This window comes from Polypterus senegalus, chromosome 1, assembly GCF_016835505.1.
Source record: "Polypterus senegalus isolate Bchr_013 chromosome 1, ASM1683550v1, whole genome shotgun sequence".
NCBI lineage: Eukaryota > Metazoa > Chordata > Cladistia > Polypteriformes > Polypteridae > Polypterus > Polypterus senegalus.
In genome coordinates, this window is record NC_053154.1 from 48,877,778 (window position 1) to 48,901,323 (window position 23,546).

The following is a 23,546-nucleotide window of genomic DNA, read 5'->3' on the forward strand; positions in this document are numbered from 1 at the left end:
TGTACGCACATTTCTTATTTAGTTAAATACCTTGTATTATAAGTTATAAGGACTTGATGTAGTCCACTCACTAGTTAGTGCTACGTTAAGTCCAGCCGGTTTTATACTCCTCATTGATAAAAGATGTTTTCTTTGGCGAACGCCAAGGGGCGCTAAACAAAATTCAGCAAGTCCTTCGTCAGAGTGCTCGCGCGAGGCACGCTGGGAACGTCACGCACTGATTTATTACAAAACCGGAAACTGTTCTTAAGAAAAGCTTTCGAAGCGGTGGGTGAGAGAGAGAGGGAGAGGGAGACAGGGAGAGTTTTGGATCGGGGAGGTGAACTGACTGTATGATTGTATAGGAGCGACAGTTTTCTGAGACAAGTTGGGAGCAGGCTTCCACTACTACACCTGGTCATCATTTATCTGGATATACTTTGCAACAGACGCATGAAGGAACGCCGGGTCCTTAACAGCTTGTTGGAGGATACCAGTTTGTTTTCTTAAAAACTGGGGAGCTTTCAAGCCAGCCCCTTCTCCTCCCCCTCTCCTCCCCTCTCGTTTTCTTTCTGGGTTGGTGACGCGGCTAAGTCGGAAGGATCTGAACAGCAGAGAAGCAACGAAAAGGAAATAATCGATTGCTGTTTTAATAGGGTTTTAAATTGTGTATGCGTGTGTGCGTGTGCGCGCGCGCGCGTCCACTTGTGAGTGTGTTTGTATAAATGTGTATTGTGTGTATGTGTGTGTGTGTGGTCGCGCGCGCGTGCACGTACGTGTATCTATGTCTGTCTGCCTGTTTATGTCTTTGTATGCTTACGTAATTATGTGTAGATTCTTATTTTCGATTAGGCTAAAAGTTGGAGTATAAATCTTCCAGAAGGTTTTCTTAGTTTTAATTGAAACGAGGGAGGATTACTGAAGGATCCGAATTCCATTTATTTGTTTAGCCCATGGTCGGATTCTTTGTTTTTTTCGTTTCCATATGTGTCGTGTATGGATGTAAATTTTAATTGGAGTATCCCTGTCTATATATAAAGAGAAAGATTGCCACAGTGATCCGGAACACCGAGTTATTTATTTAATTTAAGTTTAACTGGCAGAGCTTCTGGACGGAGTGATGATGCTTCGTTGAACCGACCTCTTCTGACACTGGTTACCTTGTTGGATATAAGATTTCATCTTTTTTGTCTTGTGTTTTTCACACTTGGAATACAATTTTGAAGAAACTTTATTATACACTTTCTTAGAGTGGTTCTCCTAATTGGATAGATATTGAATTAAAAAAAAGCACACGAGGATTATAGTGTCACGCCAAATAAGACCTGAAAATTGGATATAAAATAAATATTTGCCCTTCTTAGCAAGGTAAGTGTTTTTTTTTTTTGTTTTTTTTTTAAACTTGTAATATGTGTGTGTAAAATATACATGTGTGCGTATCCCTGTGTATATTTAGTATAAATAGGGGTGTGTGTGTATGCAAGTATCCATGTATTTGTAGTACAGTATTTAGGTTTTGAGAGGATTGTGACAGACCTGAAAGTATTAAGGAAAATGTGGAGTAGGACCAGTTAAATTGCATTAATTTGCTGGAGATTGGTTGATAAAATGTAAAATTTTAACAAAATATAATTTTGCCCCAAAATTGTTAGGAACTTGTATTTGAATTTCCCAGTAAAAAATAAGTCCATCTTTATTTGATTTATGTCTATTTCTGATACACATTTTCATCTGTAAATCGGTTTGTGCTTAATCCAAGATGGGTGAACCAAAGTGTATTCTTAAGCAAAGTTATAACTGTATTATTGGATGTGTTTTGATTAATACTTTTTATATGTGCATATTCTCTGTTACATTTATCAAATGGAAAATGGTAGCAGGATATGATTTTTCTCAAATGGCCATTTAGTTTTTATTCTCATATATATATATATATTTTTTTTAATTATAGTCTCTTTTATTTATGTACAGAGTGATGTTGGTTTTGGAATTATTTCCCAGTGTTCTATGAATGTGGGATGAAATAAGCCACACTCAATTATGTGAATTTGTGCATTGGCTGAAACTTGATTTAGTCAAGCATGAACTTTCCTGACAATTTGGAATGCTGCTTAAAAGTCTTCTCTTTTAAGTGACTTTTTGCTCCCCGTTATGTGCCTCTTACTGGAGTCAAATGACTCCAGTAGCTGTATAATACTTGAAGCTTAACATGACATGTGGCAGTATAAAAGGAAAGGAAAGTGCATGGATTAATCAGAAATCTATTAAGCTCTAATGTTTTTATACCAAGCATAACAATCTCTTCTATGTTTCACCACAAAAGTTTGTTTTTGATATATTTTCTTGTTTCTTTTACAGTCAGATTGTACTGGTATCTCCTCCATCTGTGACTCAAGCGCAATCAATAGTTTCATAAGCCATTTACTGGTAGAACATATTTTATTGCTGTGTTTTAAAATCTCACTTTATAGTAGTGAAGAAAAAAAAAAAAACTTATTGCAGCTGTGGTATGAATAGTGTTGGGATAAACAAACTTCTATTTTTTCCTATGAAGTCCAATAACTACACCTACAATTATATCTTCTCAGATGTGCACTGTTGGAATCTTAAATAATTTGATAACAGCTGAGATGAATATTTTCATGATGTTGTAGAGTAACAGCTTTGGGGCAAGAATATTTAGGCATGTTATTAAAACAATACAGTACTATTACTAAATCTGTTATTTGTACACCGTGGTATTCTTAGTATTCTTGGATCTTAATTTCTTTTGTTACCTGTTTTATTCATAGATGATGTGCGAAGTGATGCCAACAATCAGCGAGGCTGAAATTCCTACCGGTGGAGGAGGGACTAGAGGGTCTGGGTCACCCCTCCAGTCGGATTCTGATGGTCATTTTGAGCAACTTATGGTATCGATGTTGGAGGAGAGAGATAGACTTTTGGATACACTAAGGGAAACGCAGGAAACTTTAGGACTAACACAGGGAAAACTACATGAGGTTACCCATGAGAGAGATTCACTGCAAAGGCAGCTTAACACTGCTCTTCCACAGGTAAGAAATAATATATTTGAAATAAACCCACACAAAATTGATTGTCCTCTTTTATTATGTCACATTTTTAGAACTTATTTTTAAAACTTGACATTTATCTACACTAAACTTCACCTGCTGCATATTTGCACAATTCTTATTTCTTTCCAGGTGTCTCATAACTTTTGCTGACTGTGGCATATCCACCAGTCCACCTGCTTTAGTGTCACAAATACACTAGTAAAATAATGTGGAGATAAACCGTGGGTTGTGTGAATTCAATATTTCTGTAATTTGTGTTGTTTATTTCCTCATGTTTGCAGCTTTTGCAACTCTCAGGAGTGTCAATTAAGTTTGAAAGTGATTGTTTCTTTCTGTCTAAAAAGTGAAAACATTTTCAGTGGTATACCAGCCCAGTCTTGTAAGATCATACCACATTGATCTTTTTCAGTTTTGAGCTTGGTATTCCCCCACTTGATAGCCCTCTTTCAGCTATTGTGATCTTTGTGGTTTATCACTTTTTCCCCATTTTTGTTCCTTGTTAAAAGTTTTGTACAATCCAATTTTCTCCTATAAATTGGGCAGATTTGTGTTGAATTTCAGGTTTTGTTATTTTATATGGCTTTGTTACTTTTTAATCTAATATGTTGCTTTGAAGCTGAAGTCTTCAACACCTTCCTCTTTTTCATGTCATAGAGATGCCTGCCATTGTGTTAATTGGGGTGTGTTTGTGGACAATATATTTAGTTTTAATTTATTTTTAAACTCTATGTATATTTTGTGTTTGGAGCATAGGTAGGCTAAAAAAAAAAAAAATGACTACTTCAAAAGTAGCCCTTACCATCAGCTTTGTATTTTATAGTCCACTTCCCTTGTCACTGGGTCAAACTGCAGTTGACATATGAAGTGCCTTTCCACCTTTACACATTCCGTTCTAAATTAAGTACATGCTGAATTTTATAAACATTTGGACTTCTTACCTTAGGATTATCTTAGGAAATAATGGAATTGTGAATCTGCTACAAGATTTCAGTTTATTTGCATTTTTTATTAAGGACGCACAGTTACCACAAGGTAAATTATTGACTGTTGTTCCCCTTGATATATATAATTTTCTGTTCTTAGTTTTGGTAAATAACACTTAATTGAAATGCAGTTTGTCTTGCCAGTTGCGTAAAGGTTGAGCATCCCAAATCTGAAGTTGCAAAATTCAAAATGCTACAAAGTCAAAACTGAAACCTCTGTTTTCATTTATGATAGTGTAGGAGTCAATGTAAGATTGCAAAAATTGGCAGCTGCGTTTTGGGAAAATATGAAGTATAAAATATGCATTTGAAATAAACAATGTAGCACACCCAATCAAAAGTAGGGGGAAATGACTGCTGTTAAGAGAGTTGATAATGAAGAGCCACAGGGTACGCAGATTTGTTTTTTGTTTTTTTTGTTTTTTGAGTACTACAATCCAAGTATTCCCAACAACAAGAGTAGAAGCTCTGTTGAGGCTGCACAGCATCCACCTTCTGACTCCATGTTGAATAGAATAACCACAGTAAGTTAACATTACAGTCTAATTGGAAATGCAAACATTCTTCTTTTTTTTTTTTTTTTGTCTCACCTCAAACTACTTTTGGAAAACCTGGCACTACCTCTGCTCACCATTTGTAGTTTAAGGTTCTGTTATTTTAAGGAAACAAATGTTGCATGTGTATGTAAAATCACAGAAGACAATAACATCTTGAATGACAGTAATGCAAGATTAAGAAGTTAATATAAACACAACCCAATAATAAAAATATAAAAGTAATTAACTCTTATGCTCAAGCATAATTTAATAATTCTACCTACCGCAATTCAGTTACATAAAGCCTCAGTTGTTTCAGATGTATTTTAATTTCTGTTCGACATTTAAGATAAGATTTCTTTATTGTCATTGCTGGCACAAGATTTCAGTACACTACCATTCGGCATCACGTAAAGGCAACTGAACGTTGGAAAAATCCATACTTTTTGAAAGATGTTAGGGATCAGTCTCCTAAAAATGTGTTCAGCACAGTGTCCTGTATTTAGCTATATGCTGCGAATACCTCCGATTTGTCAACGTGCTTATGGTTAGGAATAGGGCTGGGCGATAAGGCAAAAAAAAAAAATCTAGGTTTTTTCATAAAGTTTGACTGATTCACGATTTCGATTTTTTTATTGTGTAACTAGTCAACTTAAAACATTACAACAACATGACTTAAGTAACATTCTCTTTATAAGTAACTTGAAAAACCATCTGGTTAAGGAACATTGTATTTTTAATGGCCATGCCATACATAAATTGGTCAACAAGGTGTAAATAATTGTAAAACAAATTCACGAGTTAAATATCTTTGCAGAAGATTTGAATGAAATATGAAAGTAAATATTGTGCAATTTGAATTAAACATTAAATACTTCTGAATATATAGTAAGAAAATAACCATTTTAACCAATGTAAACATTACATCAGTCAACTCAAAAAGTTATGCAAATTTTCAACAGTAAACAAAAAACAAACAAAAAAAAGATTTGAAATAGCAGTTCATTGTACTTTGACAGAAATATTGTAAAGAGCTTTCTCCTTCATAACTGCAGAATATTAATCTACTGTATAACCAACAAACTCATGTTAAGTGATTGGCACTGTTATTACAAAAGCAAAACAATAATAATCATCATCATCATTTCAGCTATTAATGAAATAACATCTGAATATCTGCGATTTTAATGCTTGAATTATTAATCATACTTACCAATGGCATTGTAAAGACGATGTCCAAAGCACTGAAGATGGGTCCAGTTGTTCATCTTCATTGCTTTGATCATGTTCGTTCCACTGTCAGTGGTCATGCACACCTGTCGATCCTCCACAAGCTTCCAAGACACCAGCGCATCTTTAAGCCCATGACCAAGTATTTCCCTAGTATGATCGTCGGGAAAATAACATGTCTGAAGGCAAAAACTTTGCAGTTTCCATTCTGCGCCAACATAATGGGCTGTAAGGCTCATGTAAGGCTGAAGAGTACGACTATTCCACAGGTCAGTCGTCGTAGAAAAAAAAAGATGCACTTTCAAGCTGCTCCACTACTTTTTCACGTGTTTCAGTGTACATTCGGGGAATAGCTACGTCTTTGAAATATTTGCGGCACGGCAACTTGTATCTTGGATCAGCAGTGTGTAGCAATGTTGGAATAAATTAGTTTTGCTGCCACTGCCGGTTGAAACTGACTTTCTGCATATTTTGCATTTGACAAAAGTTTGTTCGACGTCTGAACTCTCGAATCCGAACCATTTCCAAACCACAGAGGAAACGTTACTACCTTTCTTTGGCACAAGGTCATCCTGACGTGAAGAGCCGTCCATCTCTATGATATTATTTCTGTAGCCAATTACGTTCCTTCATAGAGCACTGTACTCACAGGTGAGAGGTTAATTAGGCGCCATCATGTGTTCGAGTCGGACAAGCCTCTTAATTATTCTGCCATAGGTGCAATTACAATGTATCTAATTTTTTATTAAAAAATCGCTATACCTCGGTTTAATAAAAAAATAAATCGTCTTAAAACGTAAATTCGAATTAATCGAAAAAATCGCCCAGCCCTAGTTAGGAAATTTATCTGTCATTAGTTACAACACTTGTTTGCTGTTTGGATCAGTTTGTAACTAATGTGGCTGGCTTTAGGAATGACCGGTCACAGCAGCGTAAAAAAGTTGGGACACCAACCAGTTCGTTCAGTTTATTACCGTTCCCGTCACTTAAAGTAATGTCTTTTAGGCTCTCTTAAACGGCCCTCGCAAAAAAAATAGAAAAATGACTAAAGGGCAGTAATCCCAACAAAAATGAGGGTCCTTCAGGGGAGCTTAGTCTGGCAGTCAGCTCAAGTCACAAAAGACGACACCTTCCGTTTTAGCTGGGCTTCTTATATTGTGTGCACGGAAAGGAGCAGTCTTTACTGGTCGGTTTCTTTGAGCTGCAGTGAGAAAAGGAAACATGGTTAGTGACAGTGCCCCCTCTCACCCTGGCGGGTTATCAAATACCTTGCGTGAGCCCGCAAGGAGATCCTCTGACATGCATTTGTGACACAAGGAAACCTCAATCTCTGACATAGCAGGAATATTAAATGCAATATAGTAGTTAGCACTTTTCGAGATTGTTACACTTCTGCAATGTTGTTCACAGTTTTTAGGTACGCACAAATAATTGCATATCTCCAGTGTGTAATGTTAAAGGCATGCTTTGTAATGTTTGGCACTGTTAGCAGCCAATGTTTGTCAATCACTGGGTCTCTCCAGTGATCATGCTCTGATCGCACTTGATTAACCAAAGTGGATCTTTCAACCCCTGACGATAATGCTCGATTCACCAAGGGGGAATCCCCTGTTCTGACAATTGTAGTCAATTTAATCGAGGGGAAATCTCTGATTACGCTTGATTTGTCCCCTGTTGGTGGGGTGCAAATACACATACTGTATGTAAAAAAAGTGGGTCGCAACATCAAAGAAAACTGAGAAATATTGACTGTATAGCTCATTGGAAAGCATGTGTGTTCAGTAGGTTTAGAAAATAATGCTGAGAACCTGTCATGCTGTGTCATATGTATACTCTATTAAAGCAGACTGGTGCGAGCAGTACTTATTTTAAAGATTATATAGGTTAGGTTAGGTTAGGTTGATTGACAGCTGTAAACAATCCCTTTATAAGTTAGCACAGTTGTGTGAATAAGCAATCTCTAAATTTGACTGGTGCTGTATCCAGGCACGGTCAGTTTCTGCCTTGTGCCTGATGCTGCTAGTAAAGCTTCCCTTCATGATTTGTGGAATAAGCAAGTTTTTTTTTTTTTTTTTAAAGTTAGTATTTACAAAATGTTCAAATTTTGAACTGGTTAGGTAGTCAAGCTTTAAATGTAAAAAATTAACCTGATACTTTCACTTTTAAATTGATTGTTCATCTTTACAGTTTTTTCCTTTTTATTTGAAGGACACTTGTTTTTCATTAATTAAAGCTGTTCATGGTTGTAATGGTGCATCATTCTTTACATGAGTGTTGCCAAAAATGTTGATTTATCAATAATTAATAGATTCTGAAATTTGCAAAGGCATAGTATTCAATTTTCTGCCCTATTGATTCTATCCATAGCAGATAGGCTTTCCTGCTTATTCATTTCTGACAGCAAATTCAGATGGAAACACACCCTGTGCTCCCCAAATGGAGCAGCAGCCCTGCATCCTCTCACTCACTGTGCTCCCATGCACAATTGGCTTTGAAACCTGCAGCCTTCAAACAAAAGTAGCCAATGGAAAACAGTACAATTACATTAAGGTGTCTTTATTTTCTCTTTGTGCTCCTCTACGTTTTTCTTGTCATTTCTTCTTTTGATTTAATGCACGTCAATTAAGTGCATATGCAGCAGCTTCCTCTGCTTGTTTATTTCTCCTGGAGTTTCCATTCTTAGTTTACATGTGTATTATGTGTTTTAGCTGGTGGCTTTTTCTGTAAAATCTGACATTATTCAAAGGGTTATGGGGAAAAAACCTGAAAACTCAGGACATTGTTTATCTTTAAACACACTTGGGGGCTTCACCCCCTGCTCACTTCGCTCAACAACCCCCCTGTTTGGTTTTCCAGATACACACTTTTAAGATTTTTTTTTTTAAATTTTTACTATTTCATTAGTTTCACTTTTATTTCTGAACCTGTGTAAAAACAATGTTTGTAATCTTGTGAGTCCTAATAAGCTGAATCTTTTTAGTGAGGTCAGTGAGGCATGTGTTTAATGACTTTGTACCTTAATTCAGGATAGGTTTCTGTGTTTGAATTTTCAGCACAGACAAAAATGATCATCATCAGCAGTTACTATTTTTTACAAAGAAACCAATAAATGTACCGTATGTGCGGTAAGCTCCGCTTTTGAAATTCTCAAGATTCTTTATTTGTCACATGCATAGTTATACAGGACAACGCGCAGTGAAATGCATCCTGATCCGCTTATCAAAAACTTTGCAAAGTTAGAACAATATCAGTTAGATTAACAAAAAGTCATCGACTAAAGATAACAATATAGTAGGACTTAAATAAGTAAAATTATGTGAATAAAGTAGAATTAAGTGTTAGACAGGTGCATAGTTAAATGAGGCAGTTTGTTTGCACTACTGCGATCTTTACTTTCTTTATTTTATACTTTATAATTTTCCTACTTTCATATTCTTTAACTTTCAAATTCCACTGCTTTCATAATCTCTAACCTGCTCTGCATGTGTTTAGCGCCAACCTTTGAGAACGTCTTTATGAAGTTCTACTTTGTCTTTTACTCTGTCTTTTAATTCTTATGCAGATTGGACGTGCTTTTTTTCCAATTCCACTTGTTCCGGGCTGATAATTACTTTCCTTATTTTCTGAATTTGCACCTAGATTACTTTTTGCTCTTTTTTTTCTCTTCAACGCTTCTGAGTCTCTTTTCTCCGCACTGCTTTCTTCTTTGCTTTTTCGTCGACGTATAATTTATAATGTACTGTCCTTACATGCTTTATATGCGCTAAGAGCACTGGATCTGTGTGTGCTCAAATCCTTGAGACGGCTGAATGTTTTTCTGCCTCTTGACTTATTTGATATTGATTGTAAGTAGGGTGTGTCTTGCAAGAATCTCATGTTCCACGTCATCGCGAGACGGTCCTGGGGCAGACTTGGCAAAGTCTCATGTTTAAGGTCCCTGTGAGACGCTCTGTGGCCATTCTCTTTCATCTCAGGTCTTTTAAATGTCTTCCATGATCTTAACGTGAAGATCATGTCTCAACGCCCTTGTGTTTCTCTGCAGGATTTTTTTTTATAATAGAGCGATTTGTGTATATACTATGTTGTCGTAGCAGTGAACTAAATTCTCTGAGATCTCATCAACAAAGAAATATGTAAATATGATAAGCATATTAAAATAGCACTTGTATTAATTGTAAGAATAATTTTGCATTTTTAACACAAACTCTGTAAAGACATTTAATAGACATACTTAAAAGAAGTGTACACTATCACTTTCTAACTATATTCGGTTATTTGCTGTCAAAGTTTGGAAGTCAGTACTTTAGACAACTGTTTTAGACTACACCTCATTTACAAAATATTGCACTGCTTGCATTTTACTGACTTGTGAATGAGTGACATTGTCTGAGGCTTTTGAACATGTATACTACAGCAAGAACAATATTGTTTTTATTAATTTGTTTAATGTATTCAAAGACTGAAGTACCATTCATTTGGCATTTTATTGACCTTTAATCAAATGCACTCCATAAAGAGGAATCTAGTTGTCTTTTTATATATGATCTGTTTGATCTTCAATTTTGTGTGTGTGTCCTTAATCCACCAAAACCACCTCCCACCTACTGTAGTATCATGTATTGATAGTTTTCAAAGTGTAGTGTCAAACTTGGGAGTTTCAGTTTTGTGACAGCCCTAATACACATGAAAACAAATCTTGAGAAAGATGACCAATTGTCATGTTTGCTGACTTAAACACTTTGGTCACTTCCTCACCCAAAAAATGATATCCATTAAAGAAAATGTTAATCCTCTGTGCTGTATGCTAATGCTTAGATTTGCTATCTTTTGCAGTTACTTAATAGTTAATTGCTCCTGCAATATGTTGCTTTTTATTGAGGACATTTTAAGAATTCAAAATTTTAGGACAATATTTTTTGTAAATCTCTTTTATCCAGTGATGCCTGATGATCTCTGTAAGTAAGAGCAAAAAACACAAACGTCATAAAAGGGAAATTTGTGCCCAGAAGCGGACATAAATTCCATGTAAACCTTTGGACAGTGCAGGAGTGGACAAATTAATATTTTAGAGGGCCTGGACTGCAAGTCTTAATTTCCAGACAGCCAGACTACAAACTTGCAAAGCTGGGTGGACTACCAGATGTCCTCTTTTTTTGAGAGTATCTTTAGTTGCACTGTCATGGCTGCCTCAGTGTCACTCATGTCGATCAAGGTCCAACATTATGGTGTTGATGATTGTGTTTTTTGACCTTGATGGAATTGTGCCAGCTGAGGTTGTACCCAGGAACACTATGGTGAACTCTGAATATTATAAGGGCTTAGTGATGGTCAACATAATTTAACATAGCTATCGCCACATCAGAAGTCCACACATTTTGGTGGGTCCTTTTATTAATACAATGCTTGGCATCTACTTTATAAAATACCTATCATCTACCAGATATTAAAAAAATAATATTGCTTCTTAAATTGGTATTAATTCAGTAACCTATTAGCCAAGCTTATCCCCTAATGGACATTTTAAACTTGGAATTAGTCAAAATTAAAGATGCAGCGGGAACATTTGTGTCTTTCTATAATTGTGCAGGTTATACATACAGTTGCATATCTATATATATATCATGTTCCTTTTTCAGGACTGTGTATTTCAACAATAATGTTTTAAAAATCCAAATAACTTTACAGATCTTCATTGTAAAGGGTTTAAACAATGTTTTCCATGCATGTTCAATTAACCATAATCAATTAATTAACATGCACCTGTGGAATGGTCGTTAAGACCTTAACAGCTTACAGAAAGTAGGCACTTAAGATCACAGTTCTAAAAACGCAGGACACTAAAGAGACTTGTCTACCGGCTGTGAAAAACACCCAAAGAAAGATGGCCAGGGTCCCTGCTCATCTGCGTGAACGTGCATTATGCATGCTGCAGGGAGGCATGAGGACTGCTGATGTGGCTAGGGCAATAAATTGCCTTGTCCGCACTGTGAGACGCCTAAGACAGCGCTATAGGGAGACAGGAAGGACAGCTGATCATCCTCGCAGTGAAAGACCACGTGTAACAACACCTGCACAGGATCGGTACATCCGAATATCACACCTGCGTGACAGGTACAGAATGGCCACAACAACTGCCTGAGTCACACCAGGAACACACAATCCCTCCATCAGTGCTCAGACTGTCCGCAATAGGCTGAGAGAGGCTGGACTGAGGGCTTGTAGGCCTGTTGTAAGGCAGGTCCTTACCAGACATCACCAGCAACAACGCCGCCTATGGGCACAAACCCACCTTCGCTGGACCAGACAGGAGTGTCAAAAAGTGCTCTTCACTGATGAGTCACGGTTTTGTCTCACCAGGGGTGATGGACGGATTTGTGTTTATCGTCGAAGGAATGAGCGTTACAAGAGGCCTGTACCCTGGAGCGGGATCGATTTTGGAGGTGGGGGGTCCATCATGGTCTGGGGCGGTATATCACATCAGCATCGGACTGAGCTTGTTGTCATTGCAGGCAATCTCGATGCCTTGCGGTACAGGGAAGACATCCTCCTCCCTCATATGGTACCCTTTATACTGACTGGTACTTTTGATTTTGAGCCTCCCTTCATTCAGGGACACATTGTGAAACATTTTTAGTTTATGTCTTATGGTGTTGACTCTTTTAGTGTTCATAAAAATATTTACACATTAAGTTTACTGAAAGTAAAAACAGTTGAAAGTCAGAGGATGTTTCTTTTTTTGCTGAGTTTCTATATATATATCTCTCTCTCTCTCTCTCTCTAATCCCATTTGCACACAGACCCTCCACAGTTGCATACACACATACTCTCCTGACCACCTTAAAAAATACAACTTTTATTTTGTTTACCTTTACCACATTCCTTCCAAAAAAGTGGGCATGTTATACATTGAGGGTAACGTCTCAATCACATTTATACAATTGTATAAAACTGGATGACACGACCTACAGAGCCTGAGAGACCAGGCCAGAAGTGCCAGGTTGCCAATGGCAAGCATAGTCGCTCTATTGGAGCAAACATCTTACTAACGCTTTATCCCACGGTAACAAGCTTGAACTAGTTTTATTCAGCAGGATCTACTGAACATTTTCTTATGCAACATGTCTATTCTCTGTTGGTTTGTGACATTATGTGTGATAACACGCAAATGTACGCTGAATGGCTTGGCATCAGTGCTTGATTTGTATGGTAGGACAGCAACTTTTGCAAAAACGTGGCCATATTGGGTGGTGTTGGAAATGTCGCCATCTCTGCTATCCAATGGTGTGCCGTTTGAAAAGGTATGGTCCTCAGAGCAGAAGTCGCAGATGGTTGTTGCCAACCTCATCCTCCTTGCCATGTCATTGAGTTGGATTACTCTGCTCTGCCTCCACAAAGTGACACGTGTCATGGCTTGTTTTACTTGGGACTACGTGATGTAAGTAATGATATCTTTTTTGTATATTTATGCAGCTCTTTTGTGGAGTTATATGCTCGAACATGCAAAAACTCAGACGATTGTGTTATTGCTATTGTCTAGTTTTGGTCCCGTGTGGACCAGGTGTTCTGTTGAACTGACTATTGATTGCATCATTTGAAATCTGCTGCTTGAGAACTTTCAATCAATGTATGATACATGGGTATTCCTTGTTTAGAATAATTACTAGGCAGATTTAATTTTTTTTGACAATGGTGCATAACTTGGCATGCATAGGATTTCATGCCAGATTAAAGGTCAGCTGTACATATGTAATATGATTACTATAAGTGTGTAGTAGTGGCTTTCAAACGATGTTTTGTTTAAGTCTGTGTGTGGCCTAGATTGTATGATGGAGCAAAAGATGTTTTGAAAACTTATTTGAACCTTCGTCGATCCATCTCCAGGCAGATCAAGGAGGACACATCAGTTTGTGTGAAGTACTATATGCAGATTTTTGCTTATTTTCATTTGGTGTCGAAGACGTAGGTTTCTGGTAAGGGGGACACGCCACTTTATTTGAAGTGTAAGTTGTAAACCCGTTTTACCGCAGAGAGCCTTAACCGGCGCATTAGCAACATCTACTGGTTCAGACACCAAAAACAAAGAATAGCAAAAATCTACATATAATAGTGCAGGATAGTGATCCACTAGATCAATCTTGAGACTTTAAGAATTGATACTGAATTATTTAAATGAAAAATAGCGAATAATTTTAAAAATATTTTTACCCAGGCCTGATAATACCTGTAGTAACCACTAAAATAAATATTGTGAAACTAAGCTAGGGGAAAAAAAAGGTGAATTCAGACCTGTTCCAATGGGATCCTGATAAATCATTGAAAATTTCATTAATTGTAATTTTTTTCCTCCTTTTACCTACCTTAGTACCTTGTAGTGATTGTGTATTCACCTTCTCTACAATACTGTTGTATAAAGCTGTTACCTGAATATTTGTAACTTTTCCATTGGCTTGAATAAGTCTTTCCATTTTCAGTTTTTGCTGATGGATCTTTGGTTTACTGCATGTTTAGTTTATTGAATAATTCTCTAGAGCAGTGTTTCCTAATCATTTCCTAATCATCTTTGGTGGCATAGTTTTTGTTACCAAAAACATCCCTAGGTATACCACCATTTTGCAAACCACAAAGGCATAGGTCATACACGACATTTACATTTTTGGCTTAGCATTCCAGAGGAGCCAGTTAAAAAGCAGCTCAGAGGTCAGCTTAGTGAGCATTTGGGTGGCACACTAAGCAAGTTGCTTTATCCCTTTGCCTGTCCACCTCTGCCTCTGAGGCATCTCCTATGTTCACTATTCACCAGCCCTGTGAGGCGTGCTGGGACCCACACACGCTGGCGGATGGACTCTAGAAACCAGGAGACGTGTCAAAGTGCTCCAAGTGCTGGGCCTGCAACATTGCAACCACGGAGTTGTTTTTATACTAGCTTCACCTGATAGTCCTGTCCTCCTCAGTCAGGTCTTGAACACCTGCAGAGCTGTCCCTTTCAGGTTTAGACCCATGTGCCCTACACTTTTATTTTCATGGCACACCACTGTACCTCGGCATGCTGCTTGCAAAACACTGCTGTAAAAGTAGAGCAGGGCAATATAGATAAATATTCTCGCCTTTTTTTTTTTTTTTTTTTTTTGTATCAGTCGATTTCAGTAATTTTTCACTTCTGACTTGCCTGACAAAGGGGCCTGAGTTGCCTCAAGCTTCCATATTGTAATCTTTTTAGTTAGCCAATAAAAGGTGTAATTTTGCTTGAGTTTTTACTACATTCATAATGGCTAACACGGTACAACACCCTAGTACTACAGTAATTTTCACAATATATTTTCATATTCCTGTTCATATTCCATTTTTAAATTGTATCTATCCTAATATGAATAAACCAGTTAAAATAAAAAAATATTAATAAGCAGATAAGAGTAATTTTTGACAAATGGCACAAATTATATACATTTAATATTTCCTTTAAGTTCTGGAATGTTATTGATTTGCAAGTTTTCAGAATGATTGCACGTATAGTAGCTAAAATTTAAGGCAATTTATCAATGTAGAAACAGTGTACAAAACCAGTTTAACAGTGCAAATATGTTGTAAATATAACACAATGCAACAAATTTCACCCTATTCTCTATCACTTAAAAAAATCTTGGGCAGAAGGTAACTTAAAATTTGGGATCTTGTTTTCTTCCTATAAAAGCAGCACCCCTTGTACACTACTGGTGTTTTGCCAAAATGATTAGCCTATTCGCTGTCTGTAGCTTTTTGTATTTATTAATTATTCTAGTAGTAGAAGCCTCTCAGTTACAGTATATTGTAATGTTACTATTGAAAATTTAAGCTACACAATATATTCACAACGGTAAATTAACTAAACTAATAACATTCATTTTCCGATTGCTAGGTATAATCATATGTCTGAAGAACAGCCTTGACAATGTTTGCTCCTTTATTCATAGTAATACACACCTGGTGGTCCTCTCTAAGCTCTCAGGATGACTGGGCATCCTCAAATGCCATTGCGGTAGTTTCTGCTGTTTGATCCATGGTAAAGTGCATTTTGAATACATTTGATCTGTAACTTCCATTCCCTGTCATTGTAGTGAACAGTAAGACTTATGTAAGGCTCCGATGTCTGACTTGACCATAATTCTGTCGTTGTGGCAGAGTATCTTGCCTTTAACTCCGCCCGACGTTCATCATAAAGCTGCGGAAGCACCGTCTAAGAAAAAATGCTTTCGGCCAGGGAGTTTAAACCTCAGGTTAATTACTTTCAGTTTTCCGGAAGCTGCCTTTTTTTTGACAACACTCACTGGCATCATGACCCTCGTCATGAAGTATGCAACTCCTTGATATCCTGATATTTGATTTTCTATTGTATATTATATATATATATCATATAGATATATGGACTAAATTTGTTGTAGTAGTCTTCATTGGGACCTGTCGGCAGCATTCTGGCATTATTTGTGCTTGGTCTGATTTGAGGTAGTCAAACCAGTTTCAAACTTTGATATGCGAACTTTCTTTAATATTATGTCTTCCTCAGCAATTAACAGTAAGCTTCTTTTACTTGGATTTCCTTGTTGCATAACATATTTTAACATGTTTTACAGCATAGCTTCCTCATGGGGAAATTTCCAAAGCATATTGTGATTGGCTGTTGTGCTGCGGTTTCACCAAGCCCACATGCTGTGTAATAGACCACAAGCATTGTTCTGTTGCAACACATTATCTTAATTTTAATTTTTTTTTTATCCTGCATTTATTAATGTAAAGGTTGTGTTTTTTTTTTTCCCCCTGATCAAAAATTTAAATTGTTTTACCACCTAGCATTATATACGGTACAAGCAATTGTATGAAAATGCATTTCTGGCACCAACAATTTTCTAAAGCATGCAAGAACTTAATTTTACCTACAGTGTTCCTTCCCTGTGAGAACAATTTTTGAATTAAATATTTAAAGACGGCCAGTGTAAACTAGTGTAACTATTTACATCCAGATGTATTGCTCTAATGTTCAGTAAAATGTGTAGAATATTAATATCTTGGCAAATGGAGAGAACTGGCATGCTATTTGTTAAAAGATGGTTCCCCAGTATAGGGCTTCCAGGGACTGATTTCATGTTATTTCATGTTATTTCTTCTTACTCTCCCACTTGCTCTCAAAGGAAATTTCCCATTAGTGCACTATGCTACGCACACAATAACTGCCTCTTTTTTGTATTAGGGGTACATTTCTTCATTTGATTTGTTGGTTTTATGTATTTGGCAGTTCAGGCAATAACCATGGGAGGCACCTTTTTAAAGTACAATTATACTGAAACTAAGAAGAGTGCTGGGACAGCCATGGATAAAGTCTCTTCCACTCTTCCAGTGTTTCCATTATCTTCTACTGTGGCCTGTCATGCCTCTTTCTGTGATTATGTGCGTGCTGATTTGCATGATAACAGCAAGTGGTAGTAAAATGAATAAATCTTCATTTTCACATGTGTTGTAAAGGTCTTCAAAGTTTGGTGCAAAATTTGTGAAATGGTTGGTTGTGACATACTTGAATCATTGCTATTATGTTTTTATTTTTCTTCAATTTTTGCTAACCTAAATTTTAAATACAAACCTGTGGCAGTTGATGCTTACCTTTTCACTATTAGATCATTCATTACATTTCAACTGTTTAAATTTGAAGAAATGGAAAAACTGAGGTGTTGTAAAACCTTTGACCAGTAGTGACACATTATTTTTTTGTTAATCGACACCCCCACTGTCTAAGCTAATGGTCTTTAAATTGCCTTGGTCTCAAATAAACCTATAAGTCACTAAAAATGTCCTTCAGTTGTTACATAAAAGTTATCAGATTATACAATTTATCAATGTTATACTTTAAATCTGAAGTTGGTATATAAACAGTGTGAGTTTTTAAATGTAATCAATGATAGTTTTTTTTAACACAGTATGTTAAAGCATCAACATGGGCAGGGAACCAATCTAGATTTATTATTTAACAACCAGGATAGAACTCGGTGTAGAGTTGATTAAACCATTAGGGTCAAGGGACCATAATATATAATGTGTTCCTTGACTCTGTGTTTTGGCAGAGCACAGGTCAAAGAGTAAAACTGTTTAAACTTGACTTTTGGCAGGGAAAATTTTCAACAGATGCCACAAAGTGTAACGGGGATAAATTGGATTAAGCGTAGTTTAGAAACAGTGAAGGATCAGTGGAACATTTTTAAAAATGTTTTATATATAATGCAGGACAGATGCATTCTAAAATTTGGAATAAATAGGAAATTATTCACTGTAGAGGTTTTATTAAGGAATTGAAGAAGCAGCCCATTATGAGAGCACCAGGGCAACCATTGAAAAGGATATTGGGATAGCTAATAAGTAGTTGGAGGAATACTGCAGATAAAGTGAAAGATGACCCATAGAGAATAATTCATTATTTAAGGACTAAAAGTCAAAGAGGGTGTGAAGTGTACCAAGAATAGAAAGTGGGAGTTAAACTGTACAGACGGCTAAATAGAAGATGTACAAAACTTGCTATTATTTGGAGTCTTTGCATGTGAGAAGGTGGATAAACCTCCTGGTGGTAACAGGAAGTACTAATGAGGTACTGCAAGCCGTAGAGGGAAAAGAACTGCTCAGATTAAATATGCTGAAATCTAAACAAATCACCAGGAACAGATATTTATCCTGTAGTGTTCAAGGATGTATATATATAAAAATAATGTATGTGTATGTATGTTAATCAGTTTCAGCTGCTGTGGTGTTAATGAAATTAACAACAGATGCACTAGAGGGGCAACAGTTTAACAGGTGGAGGCCACTGACATTTTTTCCTCCTCATCTTTTCTGTTTCTTCACTAGTTTTGCATTTGGCTACAGTCAGTGTCACTACTGGTAGCATGAGGCGATACCTGGACCCTACAGAGGTTGCACAGGTAGTCCAACTTCTCCAGGACGGCACATCAATACGTGTTATTGCCAGAAGGTTTGCTGTGTCTCCCTGCACAGTCTCAAGGGCATGGAGGAGATTCTAGGAGACAAGCAGTTACTCTAGGAGAGCTGGAGAAGGCCATAGAAGGTCCATAACCCATCAGCAGGACCAGTATCTGCTCCTTTGGGCAAGGAGGAACAGGATGAGCACTGCCAGAGCCCTACAAAATGACCTCCAGCAGGCCACTGGTGTGAATGTCTCTGACCAAACAACCAGAAAGACTTCATGAGGGTGACCCAAGGGCCCCATGTCCTCTAATGGGCCCTGAGCTCACTGCCCAGCAGCATGCAGCTCGATTGGCATTCGCCATAGAATACCAGAATTGGCAGATGCACCACTGGTGCCCTGTGCTTTTTATGAGAGCAGGTTCACCCTGAGCACGTGACAGAAGTGAAAGGGTCTGGAGAAGCCATGGAGAACATTATGCTGCCTGTAACATCATTCAGCATGAGCAGTTTGTTGGTGGGTTAATGATTGTCTGGGGAGGCATATCCATGGAGGGTCACACAGACCACTACAGGCTTGACAAAGGCACCTTGGTTGCCATTAGGTATCAGGTTGAAATCCTTGGACCCATTGTCATACTCTATGCTGGTACAGTGGCTCCTGGTGCACGACAATTCCTGGCCTCATGCGGTGAGAAGTATGCAGGCAGTTCCTGGAGGATGAAGGAATTGATACCATTGACTGGCCACCACACTTTCCTGACCTAAATCCAATAGAACACCTCTGGGACATTATGTTTTGGTCCATCCAATGCCACCAGGTTGCACCTCAGACTGTCCAGGAGCTCAGTGATGCCCCGGTCCAGATCTGGGAGGAGATCCCCCACAACACCATCTGTCATCTCATTAGAAGCATGCACCGATGTTGTCAGGCATGTATACAAGAACACAGGGGCCATACAAAGTGCTGCATACAATTTTGAGTTGCTGCAATTCAATTTTGGCAAAATGGACTAGCCTGCCACATAATTTTTTCACTTTGATTTTTGGGGTGTCTTTGAATTCAGGGCTCTGTAGGTTGATCATTTTCATTTCCATCAAACGATGTGCCATCCTTTCGTTCCTAACACATAACCCAGTCTATAACAGTATAGATATCCAGGAGGATTTCTTCTTCCCATTGAGATCTGATGTGTTTTCAAAGTGTTCCTTTAATTTTTTTGAGCTGTGTGTATATGTATATATGTATATATGTATATGTATATATATATATATATATATATATAGGGTGTATGTATATATGTGTGTGTGTGTGTGTGTGTGTATGTATATATATATATACATATATACACACACTAGCAAAATACCCGAGCTTCACAGCGGAGAAGTAGTGTGTTAAAGAAGCAATGAAAAAGAAAAAGAAACATTTTGAAAATAACGTAACATGATTGTCAATGTAATTGTTTTGTCAATTATTGTGAGTGATGAGTGTTGTTGTCATATATATATATATATATATATATATATATATATATATATATATATATATATATATATATATATATATATATATATATATATATATATATATATATATATATATATATATATATATATATATATATATATATTTTATTTATTTATTTACACACACACATAAATATATATATATATATATATATATATATATATATATATATATATCTACATATATACACATACATATGCATACACACATACATACATACACACACACACACACATATATAAACATATATACATATACATACATATCTACATATATACACACACAGCTATTTCAGATCAGTGCAATACGCTGCTTGTTAAACGGATAACTCCGCTCTTACATTGCAAGTCTGCGTGGATATTATGAACTATCGTATTTGTTCAAGTTCTTTTTAAATTTTAAATAGAACAAATTTTTATTTAGTCGACAGAAATATCTTTGGTAGGAATGGTAAAAACAGACAGGAATATTATTTCTGAATAAATCAACTCAAACCTTAAACAACTTATAATATTTTGCTCTCCATAAAAATATATCCTGTCAAAATTATACAAATTCAAATATGAACATGCTGCATAACAAAACCTGGAAATATAAATAAAATGTGTTCCTTTCAGCAATAACAAATCAAATCATTCAGTTGTCTCTGCTCATATGTCATTTTAGAGCTGGACGCCTGGCATCTTTTTTTGGAAACAGGTTCGTTTATGTTTGGTGTGAGGTTCTGTGTTGTGGAGATTCTCAGGATGGATTGCAGGTGCTCATCAGTGAGGCGACTCCTGTGTGCTGTTTTGTTAGTCTTTATCACTGAGAAGAGCTTCTCACACAGATATGTGCTACCAAACATGCACAAGGTTCGAGCCGCATGTAGACGGACTTTTTTTGTTCTTCAAAGTCACCAAAGCGCCGTGCAAACTCAGTGCGCTCAGTTTATCAGCAAAGTGCGTGTTGGGAACACCGTAGTGACGACTTGGTTCAACATTACTTAGCAACAGGGAAAGTGGGACAAGTTGCACTGGTGCATTTGTGTCTCCCATAAAAGCAGCTTCACTTGAAATCACTTTGTGATTGTGCACGGGTAAAAGCGTCCGCTGAAGTGTCAGATTCTTATTTAATTCTTCTGCTTTCTGTATCTTCTGCATTGCATTCAGGTCTTTCAGGTTACCGTGATGTTTTGTCTCTTAGATTAAATTCTGTAATTACAGCCACGTTAACTCCACAAATGAGACACACGGGTTCAGTAAACATATACTCAGCCTCCCATCGGTTTTTAAAGGCTCTATTTTCAGAATCAACTTTTCTCTTCAGCATCGTGTGAGCTAGCCGCAATAACTTGCAGCATCATAAGCTAGACTTGATTAACGCGGTAAGTGTTCGCCAAGGCAGCTGAAGCGCTGCATTATGGGATCTGTAGTTTATTGTGTTACCAGCGCTTCATATACCTGGGCCATTAATAACAATAATACAGTATATAAAATGATCTCGGGCGGATATAATTACATGCGGGCGGATGTGGCCTGACCCTTGAGTTTGACACATATGGAGTAAATAGAACTTGAAAAGATATATTTTTTCAAATGTGATCGCGCAATTCAGATAGAGTTGACGCGCACTACAGCCTGCCTGCCTCAATAAGTCATCCTCCCCTCGCTCTTACTTTTTTACCGTTCATCTAATGAATACACTGAGTGTGTGTGTGTGTGTGTATATATATATATATATATATATATATATATATATATATATATATATATATATATATATATATATATATATATATATATATATATATATATATATATATATATATATACACACACACCCGCGTATTGCAGCGGAAAAGTAGTGTGTTAAAAAAGCTATGAAAAATAAAAGGGAACATTTTAAAAAATAACGCAACATGACTGTCAATATACAGTATTTGTTTTGTGAATGTTACTGAGTGTTTCTGTCATCAAGGATTTGATTATCATTATTTCTTTCAATCAGGTTCGTATTTGTAGGATGTGTTGTGTTCAAGTTACATTCCGTGTTTGTCAATCGTTGTAAAGATGACAGGTTTCTTTCATCGATTCGTTTCTTACTGCATCAATAAACAGCTCGTCGTCTTCTTTATCTGAGACGTGACACACTGCATGCACGGGTTTTTTTTACACTGTCTTCCTTTAGCGGGACATTGACTTTTCCACCGTGTGCTTTGTTTCCACAGTAGCTGGATTTATGAATATGCTTATCAGACGCTTCATATTTTTTGCTGCCTTTTCAATTGTGTAATTCGGTTTTGTTCAGCTCTTTGGAACTGTTGCTTTTGACTGTGCACCGCGTCAGTTCACGTGAGCCGCTTCGGTGTACATGCATCGAAGGTTCCCAGCTGTGCTGGTGCCATCTCGTGCTATGTCCATGGCTGTATTTAATGTTACCTTAGTCCTGGCACTTAAAACTTTCTCTCGCAGTTTCGCTGAGTTTGTGCCAAACACCACCCTGACCATCTCATCTTCCTCTGCATAAGCACTGTCGTTCACCCGTGAATATTTTGTGGGAGTTTGCTATTGGATTGCCGCTGACGGACGGCCTTTTATGGGTGGGCACTAAATTACAAACGCCAGCGGCAGCCTGTCTATGAACTTAATTTAAAGTGTAGGTTTACATCGTGCTTTGTTTCCGAAGTAGCAGAACTCATGAATATGGTTGTATATGTCACTTGCTCGCTTCTTATTGTTTCGCTGCCTTCTCAATTATATAATGCATGTTTTCTTCAGCACTTTTTGGATGTCTTCCTGGTTTTCTATGTACTGCGTGATTATGTGGAAGGCGTGATGATGTCACACGAAACTCCGCCCCCACGGTGTTCAAGCTCATCTCCATTACAGTAAATGGAGAAAAACAGCTTCCAGTTATGACCATTACGCGTAGAATTTCGAAATGAAACCTGCCCAACTTTTGTAAGGAAGCTGTAAGGAATGAACCTGCCAAATTTCAGCCTTCCACCCACACGGGAAGTTGGAGAATTAGTGATGAGTGAGTGAGTGAGTGAGTGAGTGAGGGCTTTGCCTTTTATTAGTATAGATTATAATTATTCCATATAAATAGATCAATTTTACAAAAAAAAAAGATTGAAAACAAATGAAAACAAACACCCCTGAACCGAGAGCATGGCCAACGGAGTAAAACTCAAAGCTTATAAACATACGTAAATTGATAAGTTTAATAGGTGGATAAAGATGAATGGAGAAGTAAAAGTAATGCAAAGAGAATTACTTCCTCAGTGCTTTAAGAGCCT

At 37.1% G+C, this 23,546-nt stretch overlaps 1 protein-coding gene across 19 annotated transcripts in view; it reads left to right on the top strand.

The window, feature by feature from the left end:
* The first annotated feature begins 248 nt into the window (after window positions 1-248).
* The window catches only part of LOC120526032 (liprin-alpha-1-like), a 175,019-nt gene continuing 151,721 nt past the window's right edge, over window positions 249-23,546 (top strand). For 12 of the 19 annotated variants that reach the window (XM_039748875.1, XM_039748882.1, XM_039748921.1 and 9 more), the window contains exons 1-2: window positions 250-1,347; window positions 2,772-3,035. In XM_039748875.1, coding sequence (XP_039604809.1) covers window positions 2,772-3,035 — 264 coding nt within the window. In that variant the 5' untranslated portion in view covers window positions 250-1,347. Of the gene's footprint in view, window positions 1,348-2,771; window positions 3,036-23,546 lie in introns of all 19 variants that reach the window. The other 7 variants (XM_039748928.1, XM_039748942.1, XM_039748962.1 and 4 more) reach the window with 2 other exon arrangements.